Source organism: Cervus canadensis, chromosome 12 (assembly GCF_019320065.1).
Source record: "Cervus canadensis isolate Bull #8, Minnesota chromosome 12, ASM1932006v1, whole genome shotgun sequence".
NCBI lineage: Eukaryota > Metazoa > Chordata > Mammalia > Artiodactyla > Cervidae > Cervus > Cervus canadensis.
In genome coordinates this window covers 29195087-29222901 of record NC_057397.1, presented here as the reverse complement: position 1 = coordinate 29222901, position 27815 = coordinate 29195087, and the positions used below count along the sequence as shown (strand labels likewise).

The following is a 27815-nucleotide window of genomic DNA, read 5'->3' as shown; positions in this document are numbered from 1 at the left end:
GCTCAGATCTGCACATGACTTTTCTAAAGTACCAAACAGCATTTCTTAAGACCATTTGGATTCCCATAAAAAACTTTTGCTCTAACAACACTCATTGTCATTACTTGGAAATTGATTTTTTATTTTAAATTTGGCCATGCCATGTGGCATGTGAGATCTTAGTTCTTGGACCAGGGATTGAACTCAAAGCCCCTACACTGGAAGTTCAGAGTCTTAACCACTGGAACTACCAGGGAAGTCCCAAAATTGCTATTTCCTATAGCTAACCCTTTAAAATGAGGTTGTCCAAGAAACAGCACCACATGTAACCACCACCTTGATCAACGTGGTAAAATCTGCCTTGTTGCCTGACGGGGTATTTTCTCTTCCTGTGCCAGGAGGTGAATCTTTTTTTTAGAGACACATCAGAAAGGAGGTTGGGGCTGCCCAGGTGGAGCTAGTGGTTAAGAACCCACCTGCCAACACAGGAGACATAAGAGACGTGGGTTCGATCCATGGATCAGGAAGATCCCATGGAAGAGAGCAAGGCAGCCACTGCCTAGAGAATCCCATGGACAAAGGAGCCTGGTGGGCTATGGTCATAGGGTTGCAAAGAGTTGAACATGACTGAAGCAACTTAGCACACACGCATGCAGAAGGGAGGTCATTGCATAAGGAAAGACTGAAATGTTGGAGCAGGGATTTCTACGGTTGTGTCGAGGGAACCACAGAACCCCAGGAGCTTAGGCGTGGCTTACCCTCCCTTGAAGCTACTTGACTCACCTCAATCGTCTTACAGGTGCTCTCCAGCTGGCTGATCACCCCCTGGACCCGATCGTTGCTTCCCACGAGGACAGCAATGCCATCACTGAGCTCGGACTAATGGAGAGAAAAGAGGGATTCAAGATTTTAGGGGCTTTCTAGTCCCCCACTGATTATGGGTTCATCTTAGTACTGTTTTCATGAGTTCTCAATATAGGGTCCATGGAACCCCCTAGTGAGGAACAGTGATGCTGGGAGATCTGAGAACCTCCTAATCTTATAAATAAAATCCTGGAAGGATGGGTGTATAAATGCATTTGTCTGGGAAGAAGCTTCACAGTTTTCATCAAATTCTTAATGAAGACTGTGACCCTGCCAAAAACATTAAGAACACTGAATTATAGGCCATAGACAGCGAATAGCACATTCAAGCTAAATAATTCTAAGAACTGTTTATAAATTGAATGGAGACCAGTATGTGACATCAGGGGTCCAACATGAATTATTTGAACCTTTAATTATTTGAATTATAGCGCGGCTCAGGATCAGTTTTTTGGTTTTTTTTTAAGATTTACATATTTATTTTTGGCTATGCTGGGTCTTTGTTGCTCCATGCAGGCCTCCTCTAGTTGCCACGAGTGCAGGCTACTCTTTGTTGTGGTGCACAGGCTTCTCATTGCAGTGGCTTCTCTTGTTGCAGAGCGTGAGAAGTAGTTGTGGCACATGGGCTTAGTAGCTCCACGGCATGTGGGATCTTCCCCAACCAGGAATTGAACCCATGTACCCTGCACAAGCAGGTGGATTCTTAACCACTGGACCACCAGGAAGCCTTCAGGATTAGTTTTACTAGGGAAATATTTCATTTATTCACCAAATACCTGTGATACACCCTTCTCTGTGCTAGATGCAAACAAATACTCATATATTAGACTCAGTCATTACAGATTTGAAACTAACATTCCACTGTTTCTAGGGGAAAACATTTTTTTCAGCTTAAAATTCCCCTCAGACTCTTTTGACCTGAAACGATTTCACTGTTCATACTTAGGGAATGAATGGGACTCAGGAAACCTACATGCTTGGTCCAATTCGGCCTTTAGCTTCTCTATGGTGTTGGGCAAACCATGTAATCAGTTTGGACCCTACTTGTCTCACACATAAAGTTAGAAGACTGGACCAGAACAGTGGTTGTAAAACATTTTAAAGCTGCAGAACCCTTTTTCCACATGGGAGCTAATATATAATCCCAATGGATCAAATAATGCTGCTCTGGCCAAACAGGAGCAGAACAGAAGTCCTGTCAGCCTACCTCTGTCCATCCCTCATGGTCTCAGGGCTCTGAGGGGAATGGTGTGACCCAGGTACCATTCAGTTCTAATAGGCTGTGACTTTGGGGAGGGGCAGGTAAAAGGAAAAGGCGGGTAAGTCATAAGTGGATGGGACAATAAATAACTGTACAGCTATTTTACTCAATCCTGCTTCTTTAGCAGTTTAGTACTCACTGGTTGTAACTGGTGTTGCCCAAAGGTTTGACTTCCAAATTTGATTCCAGTTCTATATTTGCTCAGTAAAACACTACTGTGGAATCTGTGATTCTTAGAGGAAGAAGCCGAGATGTGGAGCTGCTCAAATCCTAGATGCTAAGACTCGGTCACAGCTCTCTGAGCCCACAACCCCTCGTTCATTTGCATCAAATGGGTAAGTTCCTACCTGCCTGTGGGCCGTAGGCTGGCAGGTTAGCGATAAGCTGAGACACCCCAAAATTGCTCTTAATGAGGGGGTGATGCTGAGGCCCTGGAGTGGGGGGTGCAAGGGTGGCATGTGTCAGACCCAAAGGGGGCCTTCCAGGCTGACCTAGGGGGTCAATTTAACCCAGGCATGAGGACTAGCCTAAGGAAACATTTAACAAAATGCCAGTCATTGTAACTACACCAGATAGGAGTGGGGGAGAAGAGGCCTTGAGGAGGGCCAAAGGAATCTTTGGTTGAGGAACAAAGAAAAATATTCTGAGGCTGGAGTAAGAAGTTATCCTTTTATTTCCTATGGGCTGAACCTCAGTGTTTGAGCAGCTTGAGCTGGGACTGGACCCCAGAATAGTATGCATCTTCAGCAACCTCTAATGGTGGAAAAATAGCGACCTTTCCCCTCCACACCCCCTCATGACCCTCTGCACCCCACCTTGCCCCCCGCCCTCCCGGGCATGCAGTAGTCCCTTCGGCTCTGCCAGTGCTCTCCCCTCCCCCGCAGCCTCTGGGCCCTCTGGTCCGGCCTGTGGGCCTCTCTCCTTCAATCACACTTGGAAGGGGCTTTGGAGGAGGGGCAGGAGGGCGTGTTACCTTCTGCCTCTGGAACACGTGAGTGAGGGGAGCCACCTGGCAGTCTTTGTGCGCCCCGAAGACCTTGCACAGAGAGCAGGTGGGCACTTCGCAGTTGAGACAGTAGATGTTGATGCGCTCGTCTTCATGCTCCTCACACATGGGCTGGTCGGACTTCTTTTCTGGTCTGGGAGGAGGTAAGGTGGATGAATCAGCTCAGGTTGCAGCATAGCTGAGCGTGGTTGGCTGAACCTTCCTCCCCACCCCCAACGTACCCCCAGCAACCCTACACCAGCGACTACCAGGGCCCCTTTCACGTGCTCAGAGCCCTCCAAATTCCCTACAGGTTTAGCAGCAGCGTTCCTGACAAATGAACCAACTTAAGAAACTCTGACTTGTAGTTTTTGCCAGTTTCTGTGGTGTGAGGGCTTCTCCATGGCTGATTTCAAGATTTAAAAACCAGCTAATGCAACTCCTGCAAGTTGAACACTGGATTCTTAGGCGCCGCTTCAGCACCAAATTCACGAGTCTCTCAAAAGACATTTTACAAATCCAGGTAAAGAAGAGGAGGCAGCTGAAAACGAAATCTTAAGTGTGCACTAGCTCTGAGGCCCGTCTCCCCACCCTTGTGGCCTCTGGCCCCCGCAGGAGGAATGAGAGGTCTGGGCTGGGGACGCCTAGATGTCTGATCATCTCCTCCGTGCTGGTTGGAAGTAGTTGTATGTAAGAGAAGAAAGGTCAGCGAGTGCTCTGTTAATTTGTTTGGGTCCCCTCCTACCATTAGCCCAGAAAATTAAACTTCCTGAGGACTCAGCAGTGGTTAAGAGTAGGTAGTCTGTGCTCAGTGGATGTGAACAATTATACTGAATACTTGAGGCAAAAAGGAAAATGCAAAATGCTGTTCTGGGATGTGGTGGTAAACCGGAAGTGCAAATTTCACAGATAATTCCCAAGTTTCAGTTTTCCCAATAGGTCAGCACCAACCAAAACTTTTCAGAGCTGCCAAGGTAATAATGGGCATTGGGTTTGTATGTGCTAGTGAAACGATGACCAAGCTATGAAGAGGCAGAGAAGGGCAGTGACAAGTCATTGGTACTTAAGGATAAACTGTTGGCTGCAGAATCACCTGGAGGAGCCCAGTTCACACAGCCGTATGCTCTCCTGACCATCAGGGAGGCTTAGGTGTTACATCAAGATCAAAATTGCGTCATCTATAGTGTTTTAGGCTCCCTCTGGAGACCATGGTGGGGGGTCCAGCCTACTGGAAGTAGAGCCTACTTATACGAAATCTGGAATTTGGATATGACCTATCCAAAGCCTGAGGCTGTTAATAGATTTCACAAGTGTTTGAAAAATTTAAATACAAGTTCAAAAGTTTTCCTCATTTTCCCTAACACATTATTTAGAAGCATCTCAGATTTGGGATTGAATTTTTATCTTATTGAAGTATACTTGATTTACAGTATTGTGTTAGTTTCAGGTATGTACAGCAGAGTGATTCAGTTTTATATGTATTTTTTCCAGATTATTTTCCATGATAATGTTATTACAAGATACTGAATATATTCCCTGTGGTTTTCAGTAAATGCTTGTTGCTTATCTATTTTTTGTATAGCAGTTTGTATCTGTTAATCTCATACTCCTAATTTAGTCCTCCCCCTTTCCTTTCCCCTCTGGTTACCATTAGTTTGTTTTCTATGTCTGATGTGAGTCTCCTTCCGGTTTGTAAAGGTATAGTTTGTATGTAGATTCATTTATATTATTTTTTTTGATACCACATATGTGATAACATAAAATGTCTTGCTCTATCTGACTTACTTCACTAAGTATAGTATTTTTCTATGTCCATCCATGTTGCTGCAGATGGCAATGTTTCATTCTATTTAATGACTGAGTACTGTCCCATTATGGGGCTTCTCAGGTGGCTCAGTGGTAAAGAGTTTGCCTGCAATGCAGGAGACGTGGGTTAATCCCTCGGTTGGGAAGATCCCCTGGAGAAGGGAATGACAACCCATTCCAATATTCTTGTCTGGGAAATCCCATGGACAGAGGAGTCTGGCAGGCTATAGTCCATGGGGTCACAAAAGAGTCAGACATGACTTAAGCGACTGAGCACATATGCGCTATCCCATTATATATATTATTGTCTGTCTGTTTCCTCCAATGGGACGTGAGCTCCAAGAGGGCAGAGGTCATGGGTTGTCTTCTTTTGCTGGGTTCCCAGTGCCAAAAACAGTGCCTTGCATAGAGTGGGCACTCAGTAAATATTTGCTGGATGTCTAAGTGAGAGGTGGAAGGGAATTTGCCAGTATTCCCCATGCTCTAAAGTAACACGGCTCCTCTAGAGAAGGCATGTGAACAATGGGGAGAGCTTGGTCACTTGACTCCCCTTAGTGACCAAGGAAGAGACCAGACAACATCTTGAAGACTACATTTCTAAATGACAAAGGTGGGACTTCCCTGGTGGTTCAGTGGCTAAGACTCTGTGCTCCCAATGTAAGGAGCCCATGTTCAATCCCTGGTCAGGAAACTAGATCCCACATGTCTCAACTAAGAGCCTCATGCTGCAACTAAAGATCCTGAGTGCCACAACTCACACTTGGTGCAGCCAAATAAATAAATATCTTAAGAATAGATGACAAAGGCCTCCAGGGGTTAGCTAGAGACTAGGAGTGGTGATTTGGTCTTTGCATCATCAAAGGCCTCACCACCTCTAAAACCTTCCCTCCTGTGTCTCTCCACCTTGGAATAAATGTCAGTGAGAGTCTGGAGCACATTTCCTGGGAGATGGTACTGCTGATGCCCTTCCGCCGAGATATTTCCCAAAGGTGGCCTTTGTCCCATGTGCTGTTCTGAAGTCAGCAGCTCTGACCAGAGACAGTGTTGTAGAGCTCAGACATTTGCAGTGTGTGCAATACTGAAAATGTGGAAACAGCCACAGGCTCTTCATGTAGTTGTTGATTGTGATGACTTTTGGCAATATAGACCAAGGACTGCCTGAAATATTCCTTATTAGGCTTTTCTTGTTCAGTGTGGCTGCACAGCCTGAGGGGCATCCTACACTTACACCTGGGTGTGGAAGGAAAACATTCAGACACCTCACAACACGTAACAGACTTGGGACAGACATGGTGCATAGAATAAAGGTATAAAGGCAGTTTCATGAGGTGAGTGTGGCTGAGCTCTTAGCTATGGTTTAGGACTCAGAGTCAAATGTAAGCTGTGTCCTCCCTACTGTCCCATGCAGACTGGTCTCTGGGAGTCTGTAGTCTGCTCCCTCTGCTCTCTGGGGCTTCTGGGACCATCCTGGAGTTTCCTGAAGGATGGGCATCTGGTGCTGACATTTCAGGCATCACCTTTAGAGTCAAACTGATCTCAAAGCTTAATTAATCCCAGTTCAGTTTCACCATGTGGTGGGCATCGGGGCCTTAGGCAAGTTCCTTCAACTCTTTCGGGCTCAGCCTTTCCTCATATCTGAAAATTGGACTAGGGGTCTTCTAATTAAATATGCCAGGATAACATAGGCATTTGCTTATTTACATTTCCTGCTGAAATCCCACTAAAATGAGAGTAAGGGAATAAAAAGGTAGAAATCAGTAAGGACAAAAAAATGAGCAAGGTGACAGCAAAGAAGAGATGGCAGGCAAATGCTGGAAATTGTGAACATCTGACGAAGAGAAGTCACCTGTTTGAACAGCATCTTGGTTCTGCTGATAGCCTTCTTGAGAGAAGCAAGCAGGAAGCAAACTGCCTCAGTTTTACAAGTTTCCCTGTAAAGGCCCTGGGATTGCAGAGCCCTGGCACCTGGAAGGTGAGAGTGTGGGGAGGGCTGAAAGGGGGACTTTTTGTACACTTTAGAGGATTACTTAAGGATGTGCTCCACAAAAACAATAGAGTAAACCAATAAAGGAGATGACAAAGGATCTAGGAAACAAGGGATTCATCCCAGGGGAAAGTAAATGTATCATAGAAAGTGAAGCCTAACCATGAAAGGGTTTAGCCCTCATTGCCTTCAGTGAAGTCAGTGAGTAATGTCTAAAACTGAAAAATCCAGGGAGAGGAGCTACTAGTAGTGGACACAGGGCTCTAGGTGATAAACGGCAGAAGAAAAACGGAAAGAAACAAACATGGCTGACTCTGGGAGGTGAGGCTTAGTGGCTGAGAGATGGTAGGGCCAGGAATGTTGCTCTCTTTAGAGGCCTTGCAGTGCTACTGGAATGCTTAAAATTATGTATATGCACAGAAATTGCTTTGAGTTGTCATTGCTGTTGTCTAGTCGCTAAGTCGTGTCCAACTCTTTGGTAATCTCATGGACTGTAGCCTGCCAGGCTTCTCTGTCCACTAGATTCTCCAGGCAAGAATACTGGAGTGGGTTGTCATTTCCTTCTCCAGGGGATCTTCCCGACCCAGGGATCAAACCTATGTCTCCTGTGCAGGAGGCATCTCTAGCATTGCAGGCAGATTCTTTACCACTCAGCCACCAGGATGAAATATTTAAAAATTTTAATAAGGTGATAATAATAATCACTACAACCTTAGGAAGCATCACTACAAACAAAGCTACAGGAGATGATAGAATTCCAGCTGAGCTATTTCACATCCTAAAAGACGATGCTGTTAAAGTGCCACACTCAATGTGCCAGCAAATTTAGAAAACTCAGCAGTGGCCTCAGGACTGGAAAAGGTCACTTCTCATTCCAATCCCAAAGAAAGGCAGTGCCAAAGAATTTCATCCCAATGTCAAAAAATGTTCAAACTACTACAATTGCACTCATTTCACATACTAGCAAAGTAATGCTCAAAATTCTCCAAGCTAGGCTTCAACAGTACAGGAACCGTGAACTCTCAGATGTTCAAGCTGGATTTAGAAAAGGCAGGAACAATAGATCAAATTGCCAACATCTGTTGGATCATCAAAAAAGCAAGAGAATTCCAGAAAAACATCTACTTCTGCTTTATTGACTGCGCTAAAGCCTTTGACTATGTGGATCACAACAAACTGTGGAAAATTCTTCAAGAGATGAAAATACCAGACCACCTGACCTGCCTCCTGTGAAACCTGTATGCAGGTCAAGAAGCAACAATTAGAACCAGACATGGAACAATGGACTGGTTCAAAATTGAGACAGGAGTACGTCAAGGCTATATATTGTCACCCTGGTTATTTAACTTATATTCAGAGTACATCATGCGAAATGCTGGTCTGGAAGAAGCACAAGCTGGAATTAAGATTGCTGGGAGAAATAACAATAACCTCAGATATGTAGAGGACACCACCCTTATGGCAGAAAGTGAAGAGGAACTAAAGAGCCTCTTGATGAAAGTGAGAGAGCAGAGTGGAAAAGTTGGCTTAAAGCTCAACATTCAGAAAACTAAGATCATGGCATCTGGTCCCATCACTTCATGGCAAATGATGGGGAAACAGTGGAAACAGTGAGAGACTTTATTTTCTTGGGCTCCAAAATCACTGCAAATGGTGACTGCAGCCATGAAATTAAAAGACGCTTGCTCCTTGGAAGAAAATCTATGATCAGCCTAGACAGCATATTAAAAAGCAGAGAGATTACTTTGCCAACAAAGGTCCATATAGTCAAAGCTATGATTTTTGCAGTAGTCATGTATGGATATGAGAGTTGGACCATAAAGAATGCTGAGTGCTGAAGAAAGGATCCTTTTGAACTGTGGTGTTGGAGAAGACTCTTGAGAGTCTCTCGGATAGCAAGGAGATCCAACCAGTCAATCCTAAAGGAAATCAGTCCTGAATATTCATGGGAAGGACTGATGCTACCACTGAAGCTCCAATATTTTGGCCACCTGATGCGAAGAGCCAACTCATTAGAAAAGAACCCTGATGCTGGGAAAGATGGAAAGCAGGAGGAGAAGAGGACAACAGAGAATGAGATAGTTGGATGGCATCACTGACTTATTGGACATGAGTTTGAGCAAGCTCTGGGAAATGGTGAAGGACAGGGAAGCCTGGTGTGCAGCAGTCCATGGGGTCACAAAGAGTTGGACAGGACTGAGCCACTGAACAACAACAATAATAATCACAATCTCACAAGACTGTAAAAATTAAAGAATTATACATGATTCATATGTATAGCACCCTGAACAGTGGCTGATACATACTCAACACATAATTAGTTTGGCTTACTGTATTTTAAAGTTAATTATCATGTTCATTGGCTTCCTTGGTGGCTCAGATGATAAAGAATCTGCCTCCAATGCAGGAGACCTGGTTTGATCCCTGGGTTGGGAAGATTCCCCAGAAAAGGGAATGGCAACCCACTCTAGTATTCTTGCCTGGGAAATCCCATGGACAAAGGAGCCTGGCAGGCTACAGTCCATGGGGTCACAAAAATCCAGACAGGACTGAGCGACTAACACTTTCACTTTCATCATGTTCATTATTAATATTGGTGAAATTAGTTCCTTCTCTCATCACCCCACCTCTACCCCCAAACTGCGGCTAGTTCAGCACCCTGTAGAAGGCTCGATAAGAAAGCCAGGTTGGGCATTCCCTGATGGTCCAGCATGGAAGACTCCATGCTTCACTGCAGGGGGCATTAGTTCGATCCCTGGTCAGGGAACTAAGATCCCACATGCTGCATTTCATGGAGGGCCTCCCATCCCCAAAAAAGAAGGCCAGGCTTTGTCGAGATCTACAATTTCTAGCCATTCTGTGGGAGGCCAGAGTTGACCAGCACCTGCCCTTTCTGCCTCCATTCCAATGTGGGCCAGGGTTTATCTCACTCTGTATATCCAAGTGATTTCAGAGTCTCCTCTTGTACCCTGAGGCTTAGGATTCTGGGCTGGTAAAGCTGCCAGCCCTCAGGAACTGTGTTTATGTCCAAACATGTGCCCAAGCCCTGTGCACAATTGGTGGTTCTGCTACCAATTAAAAATGCCCCCAAAGCAAGTCTGAAGTAAGAAGCAGTAGCATAAGAAGAATCTGAGAATCACAAAAGCACCAATAGTCTACTCAGCTCTGAGTTTCGATATTGGAAATTTGGTTCATTGTTTTTATACAATTTGCCCACCTGCACATCATTTTTTGGCAGATGTGCTTCACTGACTTTAAAATTAAAACCAGCCTGTGTCTTGCTTTACTCATGCTACAAATGCTAACATCTCTTCTCTGGATTACGTAACAGTTACAGTTATTATTTCACATCATTCAAACTCTCACTGTGGCAGAGAGCAAAACAGAAAACTATTGCAGTAAGTAGAATGTGTAGGAAAATTTATGGTGTCGCTTGGTCATCTGGCAGGCACTTAGGGAGCAACTATTCTGTGTAAGGCACTGTCTCAGACACTGAATCAGATGTTATATAAACAGCCATAAGAATCAGTGGGTTATTAATTGGTCGACTAACTTTTTAAGAGACAGTGTACCTATCTTAAAGTAGATAGATGTATGTATCTTAAAGTAATGAAATAAAAGGAGATCAGATCTTAATTATAACAGTGGTGCTTTCCTTCTCAAGAGATTTTGGAAGCCAGGGAAATTGCTGACTCAGTCTATCATCAGCAATTCTTCCAGTGCCATCTATAGTGTGGCACTATCTAATTTAGTTTTGAATCTTAAGCAGAAATGAATAGCCATAGCGATTATAATAATTATATGTTCTATTTATGGAACAGCTTTCCTTCTAAGAGCCCCAGGCTCTTCGAGCCTGGCAGATGTTCCATGAATCTGTGTCTCCTACGAGGAAGCACAGTGAGGTCATTTCTAGATGGTCCCAGTATCACTATCAAGCGTTGTGGACCAGACTAACTTGTGTACAGTTGAAAAAGGGCCCTTCACACCAGGCCTTCTAGGAATGGACTCCTGCAGTGCTGTCTCTAGGAAAGGAATTCTATAGCTAGTGTGATTCGGTGAATAAAAATGCCCTTTTCAAAAAAATAAAAAATGACTGATGTAGATGCTGCGTGTCAATAAGCAGGTATATGCCAAGAGTATACAGTAAGAACAACCTAGAGAATAGGGAAACATAACCTGAGCTCCATATTTTTTTTCCTCCCATGTCTCCAAACTCTTAAGTTGCTAAAGCCCGGAAGTCTGCCTTGCTTTGCTACTTTCCAGAGTCAATACCATGACTAACTCTGTTAGAGGGTTTTGTTTTTATTATTATCCTCTAGGTAATTTTAAAGTGAGACTGTCTGAACTAATAAATGGGCTGATCTTGGAAGATGCCACTTCTGTTTCATTTTCTGTAGAGTTCTGTGCTCTAGTTCTTTGGCTGTGTAGACTCCGGAGCTGTGAAGGACCTGTGACATGCAGAAACATCTACAAGGGATGGTGGTACAAGGTGTGCTTCCCTGGTGGTTCAGATGGTGAAGAATCTACCTACAAATGCAGGAGACCTGGGTTCGATCCCTGGGTCAGGAAGATCCCCTGGAGAAGGGAATGGCAACCCACTCCAGTATTCTTGCCTGGAGAATGCCATGGACAGAGGAGCCTGGTGGGCCCCAGTCCATGCCGTCACAAAGACTCAGACACAACTGAGTGACTGACACACAGCACAAGGCTGGGGGTGGGGGCAGTATTCTGCCTCTTTCAATAACACCATCTGAACTAGATTAGTGTTAATGAGTTATTTCATTCTTATATCGATACAAAGGCACCGGCATCAGTTTCCTCCTCTCCTCCCAAGAGGAACTCTCACTCCCACTGGGAAAGACTGACTCGGAAAAACATTTCCCCATAAAACAATTAGCTCATGATTGGCGAATAAGCATTCAGTAGAGTGACCCACTAAAACAAACAATAAAAACAAGCGTCGAGCATGTCTGATACACAGACGAACCATACCTGGTGGACTCCTGCTTGTAGATGTCAATGATGTTTTCCACCAGCAGGTTCCTCTGAAGCCCATAGATCCCGTGTCTGTCCAAAACCACTTCGTGTCTACAGGATGGGCAGCGGAACCGGCCCCCGGAGGCCACGGTGGTGCCTCCTCTTGTGGGCAGGTACGGGTTAGAGGCCTGTTCTTGCCAAGCAAGAAAAGAGGGATTGAGTAGCGCCATTGGTAGCTCTCCTCAGGTTTTCTCTCCCCCTCTGTCACTACAAACAATATCAACTCCTGTCTTCAGCTTGCCCCAGATCACCCCGCAGGGCCTTATGAGCAAGTGGTCTGAAAACGTGGGCCAACATGGTCCAGTGCGATGGGCTGTTTTCAGCACAAGCTGCTTTTTCATAACCAGAAGTTCCAGCTAGAAACTCCAGCATTAATGTCTTGGGCAGTAATTCATTTACTGCCCAAGATTTTGAAACAGATTCCATTTTTTTAAACAAATATGATTCTTAGTATTGAAATAAAATTAGATTTGAGAGCAGAAGGCTGACAGCAAAGCACAAAGCAAATCACTTTAAAAAAACTTTTTCTTTTTCTTTTTTTAACAAATGCAACCTTCTAAAGCTTTCTAAAGAAATTCACCTCAAAGTGAAGCACTGGGTTTGGAGACGAGGGAAACCTTTTCCACCCTCTGCATTCCCAACAAACCTACCTGGAAAATGTCACTGGCACATTTCCTACACAGGTTGTGCTGGCAGGGGAGGATGACCACAGGCTTGGTGAACATCTCTAAGCAAATGGGACAAATGAGCTGCTTCTCCAAGTTATCCATGGTCTGCTGCTCTTTGGAAAAAGACTTGTAATTCAAAGATGCGCTCATCTCCTGGCCGTCCCTGTGTGCTCTGCCAGGGAAAGGCTGCTCCGAACAGCTTCTGCAAGTGATACCTGGAAATAATTCCAAGGATTGGGTGATCAAGTGTCCTTTACGTTTCTTTCGGCGGAGGACATTGTTTCAGACCCAGGTTCACAGTGGCACTCGAGCTGTTTTTAGCAGCTGAGGGTCACGTGGTATCAGACTGACTTGTCCATATAAGCCAGTGACAGGAGGATGGATTCTGACAGGTGACAGAGAACAGGGGCCAGCATTCCCTCCCCAGGGAGTGAAGGGAGTGGGTGGGAGGGAGGATTACAAACCCCATTTAGACGGGGTTATAAGGAGAAGAGGTGAAGCCGACAGTTGTCAACAACAAATGCAAATGTTGGTGCCGAGTCGCCGAGCTGTGCCCTCTGCGAGCGCTCAGTAAGGACTTGGTGATGGCTTCCAGGACCGGGAGAATGCTCTTCAGGAGTCTCACTGTGAAACCAGTGCCATGTCTGCCTTGAGAATTTAGGAAGCAGGTCACCAAAAGTGGCATGATCACACTGTCTTTGGTGAAAACAAACAGAACAGGTCTTGAATATCATTATCCTGGCTTCACAAGGGTAAGCAACTAAAAAAGACTTGCTTGGTGGTAAATATTTCATTTTTGGGAGGGTTGTGAAATGGGAAAAGTTCCAACTTAAAAACTGATTTCAAATCTTTTCACCATATAACTATTCACAAAATCCTAAAAGATCTAAAAACACCAGTTGATGATTCAATTTTTTTTTTTTAAGTTGTATAATAACACTTTAGGGATTTCCCTGGCAGCTAGTGGTTAAGACTTCAACTTCCATTGCAGGGAGTATGGGTTCAATCCCTAGTCAGGGAGCTAAGATCCTACATGCCTCACAGCCAGCAAACCAAAACATAAAACAGAAGCAGTATAGTAAAAAATTCAATAAAGACTTTAAAAATGGTCCCTATCCCCCCCCCAAAAAAATCTTTAGAGAAACCCAAAAAACAAAAACATCTAGTATGCCCCTTTCTCTCCCCTTTTCCTATTCTTCTTTAATCCCATACCTCATCACCCATACACATGCCCCAAAACACAAAGAAACTTTGACAATCTTTAAAAATGTAAATTTAATTTGCTCCCAGAATCAGTAACGAGGTAGTAAGTGGCACATGAGGTAGCAGACCCATTATTTTATTTTCCATATAATGGGGGACAGATACCAGCACCATTTTCAATGGAAGTGAAGATAGAGTCCTGCTTCCATACCTGGGTTTTGTCTGGTCTGAAATACACCAGACCAGAAATACCTGGTCTTATTTACCAAGTTGATTTTTTAAAATGATAGTTTGCCTGGTCATTTCTGATCATTATTGGTTTGCTCTTAACTCATCAGTATCAGTTCTGATATTTGCCAGGATTTTGTTAAACAACAGTTTCTCCTTTATGTTTTATTCAAACATTTAAAATCAGATCAAAAATGAAATAAGAAATACATGTCTATTTTTTTTATGTAATGAATTTGCTGCTTTATTTTTCCTTGATTTTAAAAATCACATACAATGAATACATTTGTTAACACAGCCCCAGTGTGCACTTAACTACCAGTAAGGAGCAGGTTCTTGTGACTGGTTATGTGTGCATTTAGTGCTGTGTGCACCAAAAGCTTATTGAGAATCTAATAAGCTCTGTTAGCTAGTAATAAGTTATATGGATTCATAAACGCTTCAGGGATCTTTGAAGAATTTTGTTACTCCTTTCAATATCTATTTAGCAACTGTAGTGAAGAAGGAAGTTGGTGATGTTTTTTTACTGAGCTAATTCAGTTCACCTAGGCTAGGCAGTTAACTGTGTTTATTATTACATGGGCTGTAGTGGTCTGAGCATAATATAAGAACTGTTTTCTAAGAAAGATGAAGTTTATACTGTAAAAGTCCTTACAACTCTAGGAAAAGCACTTTAACAATATACACTCTAGGCAAGCCTGTCCCTTTAAGAGGAATTCATTCTTTCGAAAAATATTCGTTGAGTGTTTATCATGTGTCTTGAAAGACAAACAAGATACCAGTCATTGTCTTCAAGGTGCTCAGTTTAACAATTAGTAGAGATAAGATGAATATACACAGAACCGCAGTACAGAATTTCAGGGGAATCAGGAGGGTTTCATGGGTGGAGTGGGTCCACTGAGGCACCTGGACACCAGTGGGAGTGTCACTCTATAGGGCATAGGTGGGATTTCCAAGCAAAGGCACGGCCAGGGGAGCCAGGACTGTTCAGAGCCTGTGATGCTTTGGCTGGAGCACACACATGCTGCCGGCACACTGGCATCCCGTGAATACTGAGCTGCAGTTTTTAACACGTAATAAATTAGACCCCAGGAAGTCGTTGAGAGTGTCTCACAGGGACGGTTCCCCAAGAGAGCTATGCCTCGGTTAGGTTCATCTCATAGCAGCAACTGGGGTATCTCACGCAGCCGGGTCAGCATGAAGGTGACCCTGCTAAAGACCAGACAGAACATTGTTGCCAGTAGCCCAGGTGAGAGGTCACGACACCAGCACCGGGCGATGGACTGCAGTGGGGAAGGAAGAGGAAATGGACTCTGGTGGCTGCGAGAGTAGAATCCACGGGGGTGACTCAGATGCCAGAGCCAGAGCCACCCTGAGGATTTGGAAAGAGGCTGCACAGTGAGTCAGGAGGGCCAGCGCCCACGTCCACCTGGCCTGGTGATCCTGGGAAAGTGATCTCACTCTGGCTGGATTTCAGTTCTCTAAATCTTTTTCATAACCTAACTTTAACTTAGCACCGTGTGTAGGAAAAAACACTCAAACTGCACGGCCTTTGAGAATCCCCAGTTGCATTCTCTGATGGAGAGTTGAGCTCCACTCTCTGCTTTCACTCTCCACCTTCTTGCTCTCTGCCTTTCGTCTTAGAATGGCCCCTGGAAGCTACAGAGGAAAGCTAGCAAGAGGCCTGCAGGAAGAAGAGCTAAGTTGATGGATAAGAACTGCCTTCCCCTCCTCATCGTCTTTTCTCCATGCCTGGCTCCTCCCCACTCAGAGACCAGCCATGCATGCTGTGGGAATGTAAGGAGCGAGTGGGACACTCTGCTCCAGGGAGGAACCAGAAGGTTTCAGTGTCCTCCCATATCATTCAGAGTCTGAGAGATGGGGTAAAATTCTGGGACTGAATCAGAATTGAAGTCAGCTTCAGGACTCTGGGATTTAGGGTGGGCCTGGGCCTCCACAGAGAGGTAAGAACCAACTTAGTCTCCTGATGGTATCCTTGGCTGTAGAGAGGTGGTGCATGGCTTCCTCCCCTCTCCTACCCCTACCCCATTCCACCCCCCCAACACACACACCCTAGCATAGGGGGTTCAAACCAGTCAGGGGTAATGACACAGGAAGTTGCCATAGTTTGAAGCACCAGTGTCCCCCAATTCTTGAGTCCTGCCACACTGCGGCAAGGGTTAGAAACATTGAGAAGCTGAAGCAGAACCACCGTGGGCTCTCAGCTCCTCCAGAAGTTTCCCAAATCCCCCAAATTCAGAGGAAGCAAGATGAGTCCCTAAAAACCTGAGTGTACACCCAGCAGTGGACTTGGCACTGAGGGGTGATGACTGAAAGGGAAGACTCTTGACTGGTAGCTACCAGGCCAGATGAGCTCAGACTTCAGAATCCATCAAATGCAGATCTCAGTGTGTTCATCTTAGGGAGAAAATAAGGTTCGAAAATCTCTTAGTGCTACACCACCCCAACAAATAAAGTATTTGCAGGATACCAATTGCTCCCAAACTTTGGTCACCTGATGCAAAGAGCTGACTCATTGGAAAAGACTCCGATGCTGGGAAAGACTGAGGGCAGGAGGAAAAGGGGATGACAGAGGATGAGATGGTTGGATGGCATCACTGACTCAATGGACATGAGTTTAAGCAAACTCTGGGAAATGGTGAAGGACAGGGAAGCCTGGCATGCCGCAGTCCGTGGGGTCGCAGAGAATTTTTAATCTTTTTTTTTTAATTTATGTATTTTTGACTGCAGTGGGTCTTTGTGGCACACAGGCTCTTCATTGCTGCATGTGGGCTTTCTCTAGTTGCAGAGGCTACTCTCTAGTTGTAGTGCATGGGCTTCTCTTGTTGAAGAGCATGGGCTCTAAGGCATGGCTTTCAGTAGTTGTGGCTCATGGGCTTAGTGGCTCCAGGGCATGTGGGATCTTAGTTCCCAACCCAGGGATCAAACCCATGTCCCCTGCATTGTAAGGCAGGTTCTTGACCACTGGGCCACCATCCTGAATCTTATTTAGTTTAAACTTATGTTCAAATAACCATATGGGGCTGGAGGTTGTCATATTGGACACCAGCCCTAGAACATGCAATACTTAAATCTCTGGGGAAAATTGAAACATATATGAAGACTCCTTTGGCAGGAACTGAGTCTCCCTTTTTTGGTGGATTTTGTTACTTTCTGGTTAGGGTGATATGAAATTCCTCTAACTCAAGAATAGTTAGAAAAACAACATCACCCTTTTGTTTTTGCATTTTTAATTGGGATATAATAGCTTTACAATGTTGTATTAGTTTCTGCTATACAACGAAGTGAGTCAGCTCTGTGTATACATATATCCTCTCCCTCTTGGGACTCCTTCCCACTGTCTACCTCTGTAGGTCATCACAGAGCACTGAGCTAAGCTCCCTGTGCTATATAACAGGTTCTCTCTAGCTAGCTGTTTTACACATGGTAGTGTATATATGTCAATCTTAATCTCCCAATTTGTCCCACCCTCCCCTTCTGCATCAGTGTCCACATGTCCTTGGTGGGAATGTTAGTTGATACAGCCTCTATGAAAAGCAGTATGGAGGTTCCTTAAAAAACTAAAAATGGAACTACTATATGACCCAGCAATCCCACTACTGGGCATATACCCTGAGGAAATCATAGTGCAAAAAGACACAGGTACCCCACTGTTCTTTGTAACATCAACTCTTGATTCCAACTTGCAAAATAAGACAGAGCACTCTGGGAATAGGAGGTATTACTTACCAGAGATTCATATCAGGAATGCTATCCTTCCCGAGGATTCCAGAACGCCTTCAGCATTTTATTTACCCTTTCATTTGTTCTTTCATTTCATTCATTCATGAAATGAATTCAGTTCATTTCATGTGTTCTTTCTGTCTCTTTAACATAGATGATTGCAAGTTCAGGTACTTGAAAATGACCTAGGCTTAGCTCAAGGAACTAGTCATTCATCAAACAAAACAGACGGAAGGTGGAGCTACAGGGAAGTAAAAACAGATGCAGTTTGAAGCAAAGCAGTGAGGTGGGGTGCAGCCCTGGTGGAAAAGAAAACAAGAGCAACTAGAAGGCTGATCTTGCTTCCAGCTCCTCCTCTAAGATAAAGGAAGAAGAATTTTTCCTTTTTTTACCCACTGGAAATGAGAAAGTTGGTGGCTGACTAAATCATTAAAATAGGGAGAGAAACACCAGACAGGTTAGATATGGAGGCATAGAGTAGGGGATTGCTGAAGAAAAGTTTCATTAGATTGCAACACTAGGTCATGAGTGGACTGAGACTTTCAGGTCCAAGTACAGCACCAGTTAAGTCTCCTGAAAATCACTTTAATCCCATGCCAGGACAAAGCCCAATGCTTAATATTTTGCAAACAAAAAAACTAAGATTGTTAATTCTTCCCTGCAGTATTGATCTATCCATTCATCCATCTATCTATCCATCCATCCCTCCCTCCCTCTCTCTTCTTACACCAAGGACTCAACTCATGACATCTAAAAAATACTTAACATTTTTCTTCTGTCTATATCATCAACCTTTTCAATTCAGTTGTTCTTCTGGTAATAGGCAGCTTGGATATGTCATTTTAAATTTTTTAATGAAAAGAAATATTGTATACAATCTAAAATTAAAAAAGATTAACTCACTTGAAAAGTACTTAACAGAAGTTAACACTATGGCATTTCTTTCACTGACAGTTTGCAAACTTTTGGCTGAAAGCTTTTTTTCCTTCTTGATAATTACTCCTTTTCCAAATCTGTTGTTTATGAATTTTACTTCATCATAAATATCTCTGAGGAGATGTTAGAAAACTAACATATTGTACTCTCCTCTGAACATTTCTTGGCATACTTCACCTCCCAGAAATAAACAGTGACAGTCCCAACAAGTAACAAATACTTTAGCCTAAGGCCTTCCCAGTGGCCATGTCTGAAAACCTTACCTTGGCCCCAAGACCAAGGACAGTTGGCGCCACTCCCAGTGTACACAGTCTAGTCTCACCTCCCCGTACCCTAGATTGCCAGTTGATTTCTCTGAACTCACTCTTGCCTTCTGCAGTTTGTTTCTCATGTGTCACTCTCTATTTAAATCCCATTAATGGTCATATTACCTCTAGGATAAAGACATTAATCCTCACTGTGATCACTAAGGCCTGGTATGATTTGGCTCCTACCTACATCTCTGACCTAACTGTCCAGTAGAAATAAGATTTAAGTGGGACTTCATTGATGGTCCAGTGGTTAAGACTCCAAGACTTTCACAGTGGGTGTAGGTTCAATCCCTGATTGGGAAACTAAGACCCCACATGTCGTGTGGCCAAAAAAGAAAAAAAGAAAGATTTGAGTGATAAATATGAACCAATTGTATGATTTAAAATTTTAGTAGCCACATTAAAAAACACAAACCAATGAAATTAATTTTATTAATATATTTTATTTAACCCCAAACCATATAAACTATTATCATTTCTACTTATAATCAGTATTTTAAATAATTAATTATCTGTGAATAGAGATAGTTTTACTTCTTCCCTTCCAATCTGGAGGTTTTTATTTCATTTTTCTTGCTATATTGCACTGGCTAGAGACCTCAGAATAGACTTCCTTGCTTTTTTCCTGATCTTAAGAGGAAAGCATTCATATTACTGTGTTATTTTAAATGTGTTTTTCACTGATGCCCTTTACCAGGTTGGAGAAGTTCCCTTCTCCCTCCCTTCCAAGTTTGCTGACAGTTTGAAAAATCAGGACTGGATGTTGAATTTTGTCAAATGCTTTTTCTACATCTACTGAAATGACCGTGTAGTTTTTCTTCTTTAGTATTATGATGAATTACATTTAATTTTGAATGTTGAACTAGTCTTGTATTCTTGGAAAAAACCCACTTGGTTATGATGTATTTTCCCTTTTATATATTGTTGGATTTAATTGGCTAAAATGTTGAAAAATTTTGCATCTGTATTCATGTAGGATATTGGTCTGTGGTTTTCTTGTAACATTTTTGCCTGGTTTTGGGATAGATATTGCTGGCTTCATGGAATAAGTTAGACAAACACTCGCTCTTCAGTTTTCTGGATGTCTGTGTATAATTAGTATTTCTTCCTTAAATGTTTGGTAGAATCACTGCCGAAGGCATCTGGGCCTGGTGTTTTCTTTATGAGAGAAGTAAATGAGTTAACACATGTGAAGTAATTAGAACTGTGCTTGGCTTGTAGGAGGTGTTCAATAAATGCTAGCTGTTATTTTTTTTAATTCATCATACTTTGAATTAAAATAATGTTTAGTATAGAACTTAGAAAATATTTTTAAATTTTAAGGAAGAAAAAGTAATAGTAATCCTACTACTCAAAGATCACTAGTATTAACATTTTAGTGCATTCTTCATTGCTTCCTGCAGATAATTTATGCTTGTTTATATTGCTCTGTACATACTTTATTCACTTAACATTCAATTACTAACATTTCCTAAGTCAATTCCTAAGCCATAAAATTAAAAAACGCTTACTCCTTGGAAGAAAAGCTATGACAAACCTAGACAGCATATTAAAAAGCAGAGACATTACTTTGCCAACAAAGGTCCGTCTAGTCAAAGCTATGGTTTTTCCAGTAGTCATGTATGGATGTGAGAGTTGGACCATAAAGAAAGCTGAGTGCCAAAGAATTGATGTTTTTGAACTGTGGTGTTGGAGAAGACTCTTGAGAGTCCCTTGGACTATAAGGAGATCAAGCCATTGGTCCTAAGGGAAATCAGTCCTGAATATTCTGCTGGAGCTGAAGCTCCAATACTTTGGCCACCTGATGTGAAGAACTGACTCACTGGAAAAGATCCTGATGCTAGGAAAGATCGAAGGCAGGAGGAGAAGGGGACGACAAAGGATGAGATGGTTGGATGGCATCGCCGACTCAATGGACATGAGTTTGAGTAAGCTCCAGGAGTTGGTGATGGACAGGGAAACCTGGCGTGCTGCAGTCCATGGGGTTGCAAAGAGTAGGACATGACTGAGCAACTGAACTGAAAGTCAACAGACGTTCTTAATAAATATAATTTCAAAGGCTACACTATTACATGGTCATATCATAACTTATTTAACCATAATTTTATAGTTTTAGAATTGTTTTACTTTTCCTGCACCAGAGATCCAAGCATTTCTTTCCTTCACTTCCATATATATTTATATAAACACACATAGAAACCTTCAGAATATCCCCTCCAGTCCTTCCCTCTATGGTGTGCAGATAACATACACTGTTAACAGTTCATGTTCATTGTGTGATTACTATGTGCCAGGCACTGCAGTAAGGGCTTTATATGTTATATCTTAATTAAGAGTAGATTCCATTATTATCCCTGTTTTAGCAATGAGGAAACTAAAGCACCAGGATGTCAAGCAACTTGCCCAAGGTCACCCAGCTAGGGATTGACAAAGACAAGAAAGTCTGTCAGGTTTCACAGCCCATGTGATTAACCACTCAGCAGTAGTGCCTCCTCTGAGCTTATACTTTCAGACTTTTTATATGAATTCCATCCTACACCTGATTTGCTGATCCTAAGACTTTGAGTTCTCACCCAGCTCACTTGCCCCAAATGTGTGTTCTCCACTTGGCTTTGGGGTGCATTCCTTCCTATTCCTTTACTTATTACCCATTTCTTGCTCTTATAGTTATTAATAGTTTCACTTCCAGCTCCTCTAGCCAGCCAGCTAGAACCCCTATCATCCCAACCAGAAATTGGGACATATCATCTGATAAAAGGATTCTTTTTCCTATTTTGTAAATTTGTTTCCACAAAAATAATGATAGAGTTTAAGTAAATCATTATACATCCAACTAAGAGACTTCACTGAAAACAATTAAAAATGGAAGCTGCCCTAGAAAATGAAAGATATGCCAATAAAAAATAGCAGGTTGTACCCACTGGTAACAAAAATATACAGGTTGTCTAGAATCCTAAAATGGACATAAACAAAAGTATTTTCATTTAATTGTTAATCCTCACAAAAGGTATTATTTCTGCCTTTGTCTAGAAGGTTTATATTTTGTGTTGAGAACTGGCAGTATGGTTTGCGCAGCTTTTTCATGGCTATCGTATAGGAAATTAGGATGAAAAGACTTTATTACCAGGAAAGGCTTTGTGTGTGTTCTGCTAAATTTCTGAATCTTTCAGTGACTGTGTGTATCTGTGTTTGTTTTTGTCACATCTTTGTTTAGCCAAACAGGCTACACCCTGGGGCAGCCCAATTGAGTCCTGCCTGGTGGTGGTCTCTAGTTAATTCTCCAAAGTTACTTCCCAGGTGGGAAATGACGTTAGAATCCTCAAACAAGAAGCATCTGGGTCCAGGGGCTTTCCCACTTCCTTATCTGTCCTCAGGTACCCCTTGCTTTATCGTATCCGTCTTGGATATGCCAAGAGCCAGGCATCCCACCATTAGCAGTTGAGATGAACAAGAACAGTCCTCGCCTCCCGGGCTCAACATAAGTTTAAAGTAGCCAGCGAGCGTCCTTTTCCAAGTTCTGGGGTTTTTTATTTGTTTGTTTGTTTCTCTGTCGGTTCCTTCTAACGATGGGCAGTTTAGGCTCATATGGGTCCCTTTAAGTGCAGCCATCAATCACAAAAGACTCTGAGTGCTGGCAAACGTGACTGCAATCTGTCGCCATTTTTGGAAAGAAAAAGAAACAATTTCGTGAACTACGCAAAGTAAATGGGTCTAAAATTGTTTTTTAATTTTAAATTTACCCCTGCAAGCACCCGTTAGCCCTTGTCTGGGAAGTTTTAGTAGCGGTAACTTCAAAAGCTCGCCTAACTTCTCACTTGCCCTACGGCTAACTTTCAGCTATTTAGACTCGAAAGAGAATCGAAAGAAAAACTACCACCCGGAGACCAAGAGTAAAACTGGAGGATGCGGGCATCGATCCCGCTACCTCTCGCATGCTAAGCGAGCGCTCTACCATTTGAGCTAATCCCCCACCGCTGGCCACGGCTGGTTATCTCTTCCTCTAGAGAGAGATCAGAGCTTTTACAAGAGAAGATAAATATTCTTGACCACATTCTTGACCTTACTTCATAGTTTAAGGCCAAAGTAACAAAATTAAGACCCTCTCCTTCGAGCCGGAATCGAACCAGCGACCTAAGGATGGCCGCGGACATTCGTCTACAGTCCTCCGCTCTACCAGCTGAGCTATCGAAGGGAGCGGAAGAACGCGCTCTCAACTTATCCTGGTAACTTTGACTCGGGTTTCCAGGCTTCGTGTGCTTTCGTTTCGGGGGTACAGGATCCCCCTTGCGGACCCCCCACATCCTCACGGCGGCCGCCACGAGCCCTCGCCTCGCCGACCTCGCCTGTGCTCTGAAGACAAGGTTGGGGGCCTGGCCCCGGGGACGCGGCGTGGCTGTTTTGTGACTCAGGGGTTCGGAAACGCCACAGACGCTTTAGAAACGAGCAGAAAGCCTTGACCCGGCAGCCGCCCCGCGAAGAGTTGACTCTGCCCCTCTCGGAACTTGGACTTCATGTTCCCGATTCCGGGATTCGCAAAAGATTCCACACCCAGGAAGCTGCCATAGACCAAAGCTGCCGCGAAAGAGCTCTCACCTGTTTTCTGGAACGTAATGGATTATCAGAGAAATCCTTGCATGGAAAGGATGATAAATCATAGGAGGCTCGACAAAAGTGCATATCTCTCCTTCGAGCCGGAGTCGAACCAGCGACCTAAGGATACCTCTCAGTTAGAGTGTCAACTACAGTCCTCCGCTCTACCAACTGAGCTATCAAAGGGACAGCCGAGCTGTGGGCCCCGCCCGCTGAGACTCAATACAGAAGAAACAGGGCGCGTTAGACTAAGAGATCACAGTGAGCATGCGCAATGGAGGGAGCGGGACGTGAAGGCTGTCGTTGGCGGCGCTTTGTTTTACGCGTGCGCACAAAGACCGCCCGGCTATGGCTCGCTGGACGCCGTCTGACTCCCAACTTGGGGAAAAACTCCCAACTCATGTGTTAAAACTGAGACACCCCCCCCCTTCCTCTTCACCCCTGCCCTTTTTCTTTACTCCCTTTTCTTAGGGAGTTACTGTCGGGTGTGGCTTTACTATCATGTAACGTTCATGTCCCCAGAGCCCCTACCCGTGTGAGGGGCAGTGGTGCAGGGTGGCCCCAGATTCCTGTGTTGAAAACCTAATTAATGCCCAGTTGATGGTATTAGGAGATGGAGCCTATGGGAGGTGATTAAGTCGTGAGGACTGAGCCCTTATGAATGGAATCAGTGTCTTATATTAAAAGAGGCCGCAGAGACATACCTCTCTTCCAGTCGTGTGAGGATACAATGAGAAAGGTTGGATACATATGATTACGTCCCTCCTTCGTAGGGTCCCGGTAAAAGATAATAAAGATATGCAAGAAGAAAAAGTCACACATGGAAAACAAAGCAGGTTTTGAGCAAACCTCAGGTTTTCAATAATTTCTGGGATTGTGGAAAGCAAATGAGTCTGAATGGATGCACGTCCCAAGATGGAGAAAAATCACAGCTCAGAATATACACAATCTAGAAGGTTGCAGAGACAGAACCATTCTCCCCACAGGTCTCCCCAAGAGGTTTCAGGCACAGAGGCAGCTGCTCAAAGATCAGAGGCCCACACATCCCAGGTTGAAGGTGATGCAGCAAGTCAATAAAGCAATCAGGCAAATTAGGAAAAACAAAAGAGGTCAGGGGATTCTAGGAAGATGATCTTTGATGAAAGAAATGGATTATTTCACAGTAAGAACTTGGAGATAAGATAAAGCCATGTCACTTTTCTCAAAAAGCAAACCAAAACTAATTAGGAATTTCTAAAAAACAAAGCAAGTACATAGAGCTTTATAAAGAACTCACGGTCTAAATATAAGGGAAACTGAAATCTGGCATGATTTTGAGAAACGGATGACCTGTATTGTGGGCTAACTTGTGTCTCCCCTTTTCATATTGAACCTCTGGCTTTCAGAATGTGGCTTTATTTGAAGATAGGGCCTTTAAAGAGAGAATTAAAATGGTGGTGTTAGGGTGGGCCCTCATCAAATATGACTAATATCCTTATAAGATAAGGATTTAGGAAGAGAGAAACACCAGACACACAGTCAACCATGTGAACACATGACAAAAGCATGCATCTGCAAGCCCAGGAGAGAGGCCTCTGAAGAAATCAAACCTGCTGACTTCTTGATCTTGATCTTCTAGCCGCTGCAACTCTGAGAAAATAAACTGTTGTTTAAGCCAGCCAGCCTGTGATATTTTGTTTTGGTAGCCCCAGCAAACCAATAGAGATATAGTGAGAAAAGAGAAACATGCTTTCTTTCCTATACCATTTGGTATTGTTTTGTTTGATCACATCCAAATACGTGTATGGCAGCCAGTCCCATGAGCTCAGTTCAGTGGCTAAGTCATGTCTAACTCTGTGTTCCCCAGGGACTGCAGCACCCCAGGCTTCCCTGTCCTTCACCATCTCTCAGAGTTTGCTCAAACTCATGTGCATTGAGTCGGTGATGCCATTCAACCATCTCATCTTCTATCAGCCCCTTCCCATAGTGGTCATCTAGGACAGCATTTAATGAAAGTTGCTTTTAAATGAAGGAACTGGTGCCCAAAGCTGTGAAATAACTTACCTTCAGTAACAAAGTTGAACAATGGCAGATGAGATCTCAGCTTTCCTGAGTCACCATCCAGGACTCCTTCCTTGGCACTACTTGTTACCAGTTGGACACTTGAGTTAGAGTGACTGGATGCTGGATTGCTCCTGGGAGGAAAGAGGTTGAAAGGCAGTTTCTGACCTCAGGCGAGAACAAATGATAACCGGGATGTTCTGGGAGTAACAAAGTGTTCCATTTATTAAAAGGAACTCTCTTCTTATCTCTCAATCACAATGATCAAGTTTCTAAAATTTGTTAGCAGTGGTGCTCCATGAAAATCATGCCAAGATATCCTGAGATCTGAAAAGCTCTTGTTCAGATTGGAAAAATACCTTACACGTGTCCGCTTGAAAGTACTTTCACATTCTTCCTTTCTTAATTAAGGAGACCATTCTACAGATCACAAGACCCTACAAAGAAAGGTTAAATAATTTCCTCAGGATGACCCTCCAGACTGGGGGAGTGGAGTTGAATTCGGGTTTACTGAGTCCTCATCCATGGCTTCCTGTAAATATTTACTGTCTCCAAGAAGGTTGTTTGTGTGAAACCACAGAGGTGCTATTTCCAAGGTCAGAAAGGGAACTGTTCTGGATAACTGCAGGGGAGCTACAGTTGATTCTTGTTATACATGGTAGTTAGGGTCTGTGAAGTCACCACAAACACTGATTTAGTGAATACTGAACCATTGCTCCTGGGGAAATACAGGGCTAAGTTCCTGTGAGCCTCTGCTCACAACATTTTCATCATTAAGTGATCAATACACAACCTTGTTTTAATCATGCTTCTGTTAAGACACCTTATTTAATACACAACCTTGTTTTATTTATGCTTCTGTTAAGACACCTGCATATTTTTGATGCAGTAACGTTGAACTCATGCCCAATAGCACTATTACTCATACCTGGAAGAAGCTTATCTAACACACATATTTTCCCTATAAGGCACACTATAACCTCTGGCACTTAGAAACAGTAGACAGCTCTGTGCTTTTAAGAATTTTAAACAATGAGATTACAAACAGAAAGCACACACCAAAAACAGTGATACTTGTTTACAGTAAGAGGGCTGAAACAATAAGAATGTTATCTTGTCATTCTCTGCTGGGAACGTGTACCCTGGGCAGCTGGGATTTTTTGCTGTTCTGTGTGTCTCTGCAAGTGACAACAAAAGCACTGTGAGTACCGATTTTGGGGTTATAAATGAATAATAGGGAAAGGAGTACATCAAGGCTGTATATTGTCACCCTGCCTATTTAACTTATATGCAGAGTACACCATGAAAAACACTGGGCTGGATGAAGCACAAGCTGGAATCAAGATTGCGGGGAGAAATATCAATAACCTCAGATATGCAGATGACACCACCCTCATGGCAGAAAGCGAAGAACTACTAAAGAGCCTCTTGATGAAAGTGAAAGAGCAGAGTGAAAAAGTTGGCTTAAAACTCAAGATTCAGAAAACTAAGATCATCCCATCACTTCATGGCAAATAGAGGAGGAAAACAGTGGAAACAATGAGAGACTTTATTTTCTTGGGCTCCAAAATCACTGCAGATGGTGACTGCAGCCATGAAATTAAAAGACACTTGCTCCCTGGAAGAAAATCTATGACCAACCTAGACAGCATATTAAAAAGCAGAGACATTACTTTGCCAACAAAGGTCCATCTAGTCAAAGCTATGGTTTTTCCAGTAGTCATGTATGGATATGAGAGTTGGACTATAAAGAAAGCTGAGTGCCAAAGAATTGATGCTTTTGAACTGTGGTGTTGGAGAAGACTCTTGAGAGTCCCTTGGACTGCATGGAGATCCAACCAGTCCATCCTAAAGGAAATCAGTCCTGAATATTCATTGGAAGGACTGATGCTGAAGCTAAAACTCCAATACTTTGGCCACCTGATGCAAAGAACTGACTCATTTGAAAAGACCCTGATGCTGGGAAATATTGAAGGCAGGAGGAGAAGGGGACAACAGAGGATGAGATGGTTGGATGGCATCATCAACTCAATGGACATGAATTTGAGTAAACCCCAGGAGTTGGAGATGGACAGGGAGGCTTGGTGTGCTGCAGTCCATGCGGTTGCAAAGAGTCGGACATGACTGAGCAACTGAACTGAATAATAACAAGTAGGCCAATTCGCAAACCTGGAATCTG

The 27815-nt window shown here is 43.4% G+C and overlaps 1 protein-coding gene and 3 non-coding genes across 8 annotated transcripts in view; all 4 read right to left on the bottom strand.

Moving 5' to 3' along the window:
- The window catches only part of TRIM55 (tripartite motif containing 55), a 59170-nt gene extending 35386 nt beyond the window's left edge, over nucleotides 1-23784 (bottom strand). For 4 of the 5 annotated variants that reach the window (XM_043483826.1, XM_043483825.1, XM_043483828.1 and 1 more), the window contains exons 1-4: nucleotides 12567-12887; nucleotides 11872-12044; nucleotides 3078-3243; nucleotides 763-858 (exon numbers count right to left, since the gene is read on the bottom strand). In XM_043483826.1, coding sequence (XP_043339761.1) covers nucleotides 763-858; nucleotides 3078-3243; nucleotides 11872-12044; nucleotides 12567-12734 — 603 coding nt within the window. In that variant the 5' untranslated portion in view covers nucleotides 12735-12887. Of the gene's footprint in view, nucleotides 1-762; nucleotides 859-3077; nucleotides 3244-11871; nucleotides 12045-12566; nucleotides 12888-23599 lie in introns of those variants that run through there. The other variant, XM_043483824.1, reaches the window with a different exon arrangement.
- On the bottom strand, nucleotides 22904-22976 carry TRNAA-AGC. The gene has a single exon. It is a non-coding gene; the product is annotated as a tRNA-Ala (tRNA).
- TRNAY-GUA lies at nucleotides 23110-23198 on the bottom strand. Its single transcript is given in 2 exon segments — nucleotides 23110-23145; nucleotides 23162-23198. It is a non-coding gene; the product is annotated as a tRNA-Tyr (tRNA).
- On the bottom strand, nucleotides 23689-23782 carry TRNAY-GUA. Its single transcript has 2 exons — nucleotides 23746-23782; nucleotides 23689-23724 (listed from the first exon to the last, which is right to left on the bottom strand). It is a non-coding gene; the product is annotated as a tRNA-Tyr (tRNA).
- Nucleotides 23785-27815: the final 4031 nt, after the last annotated feature.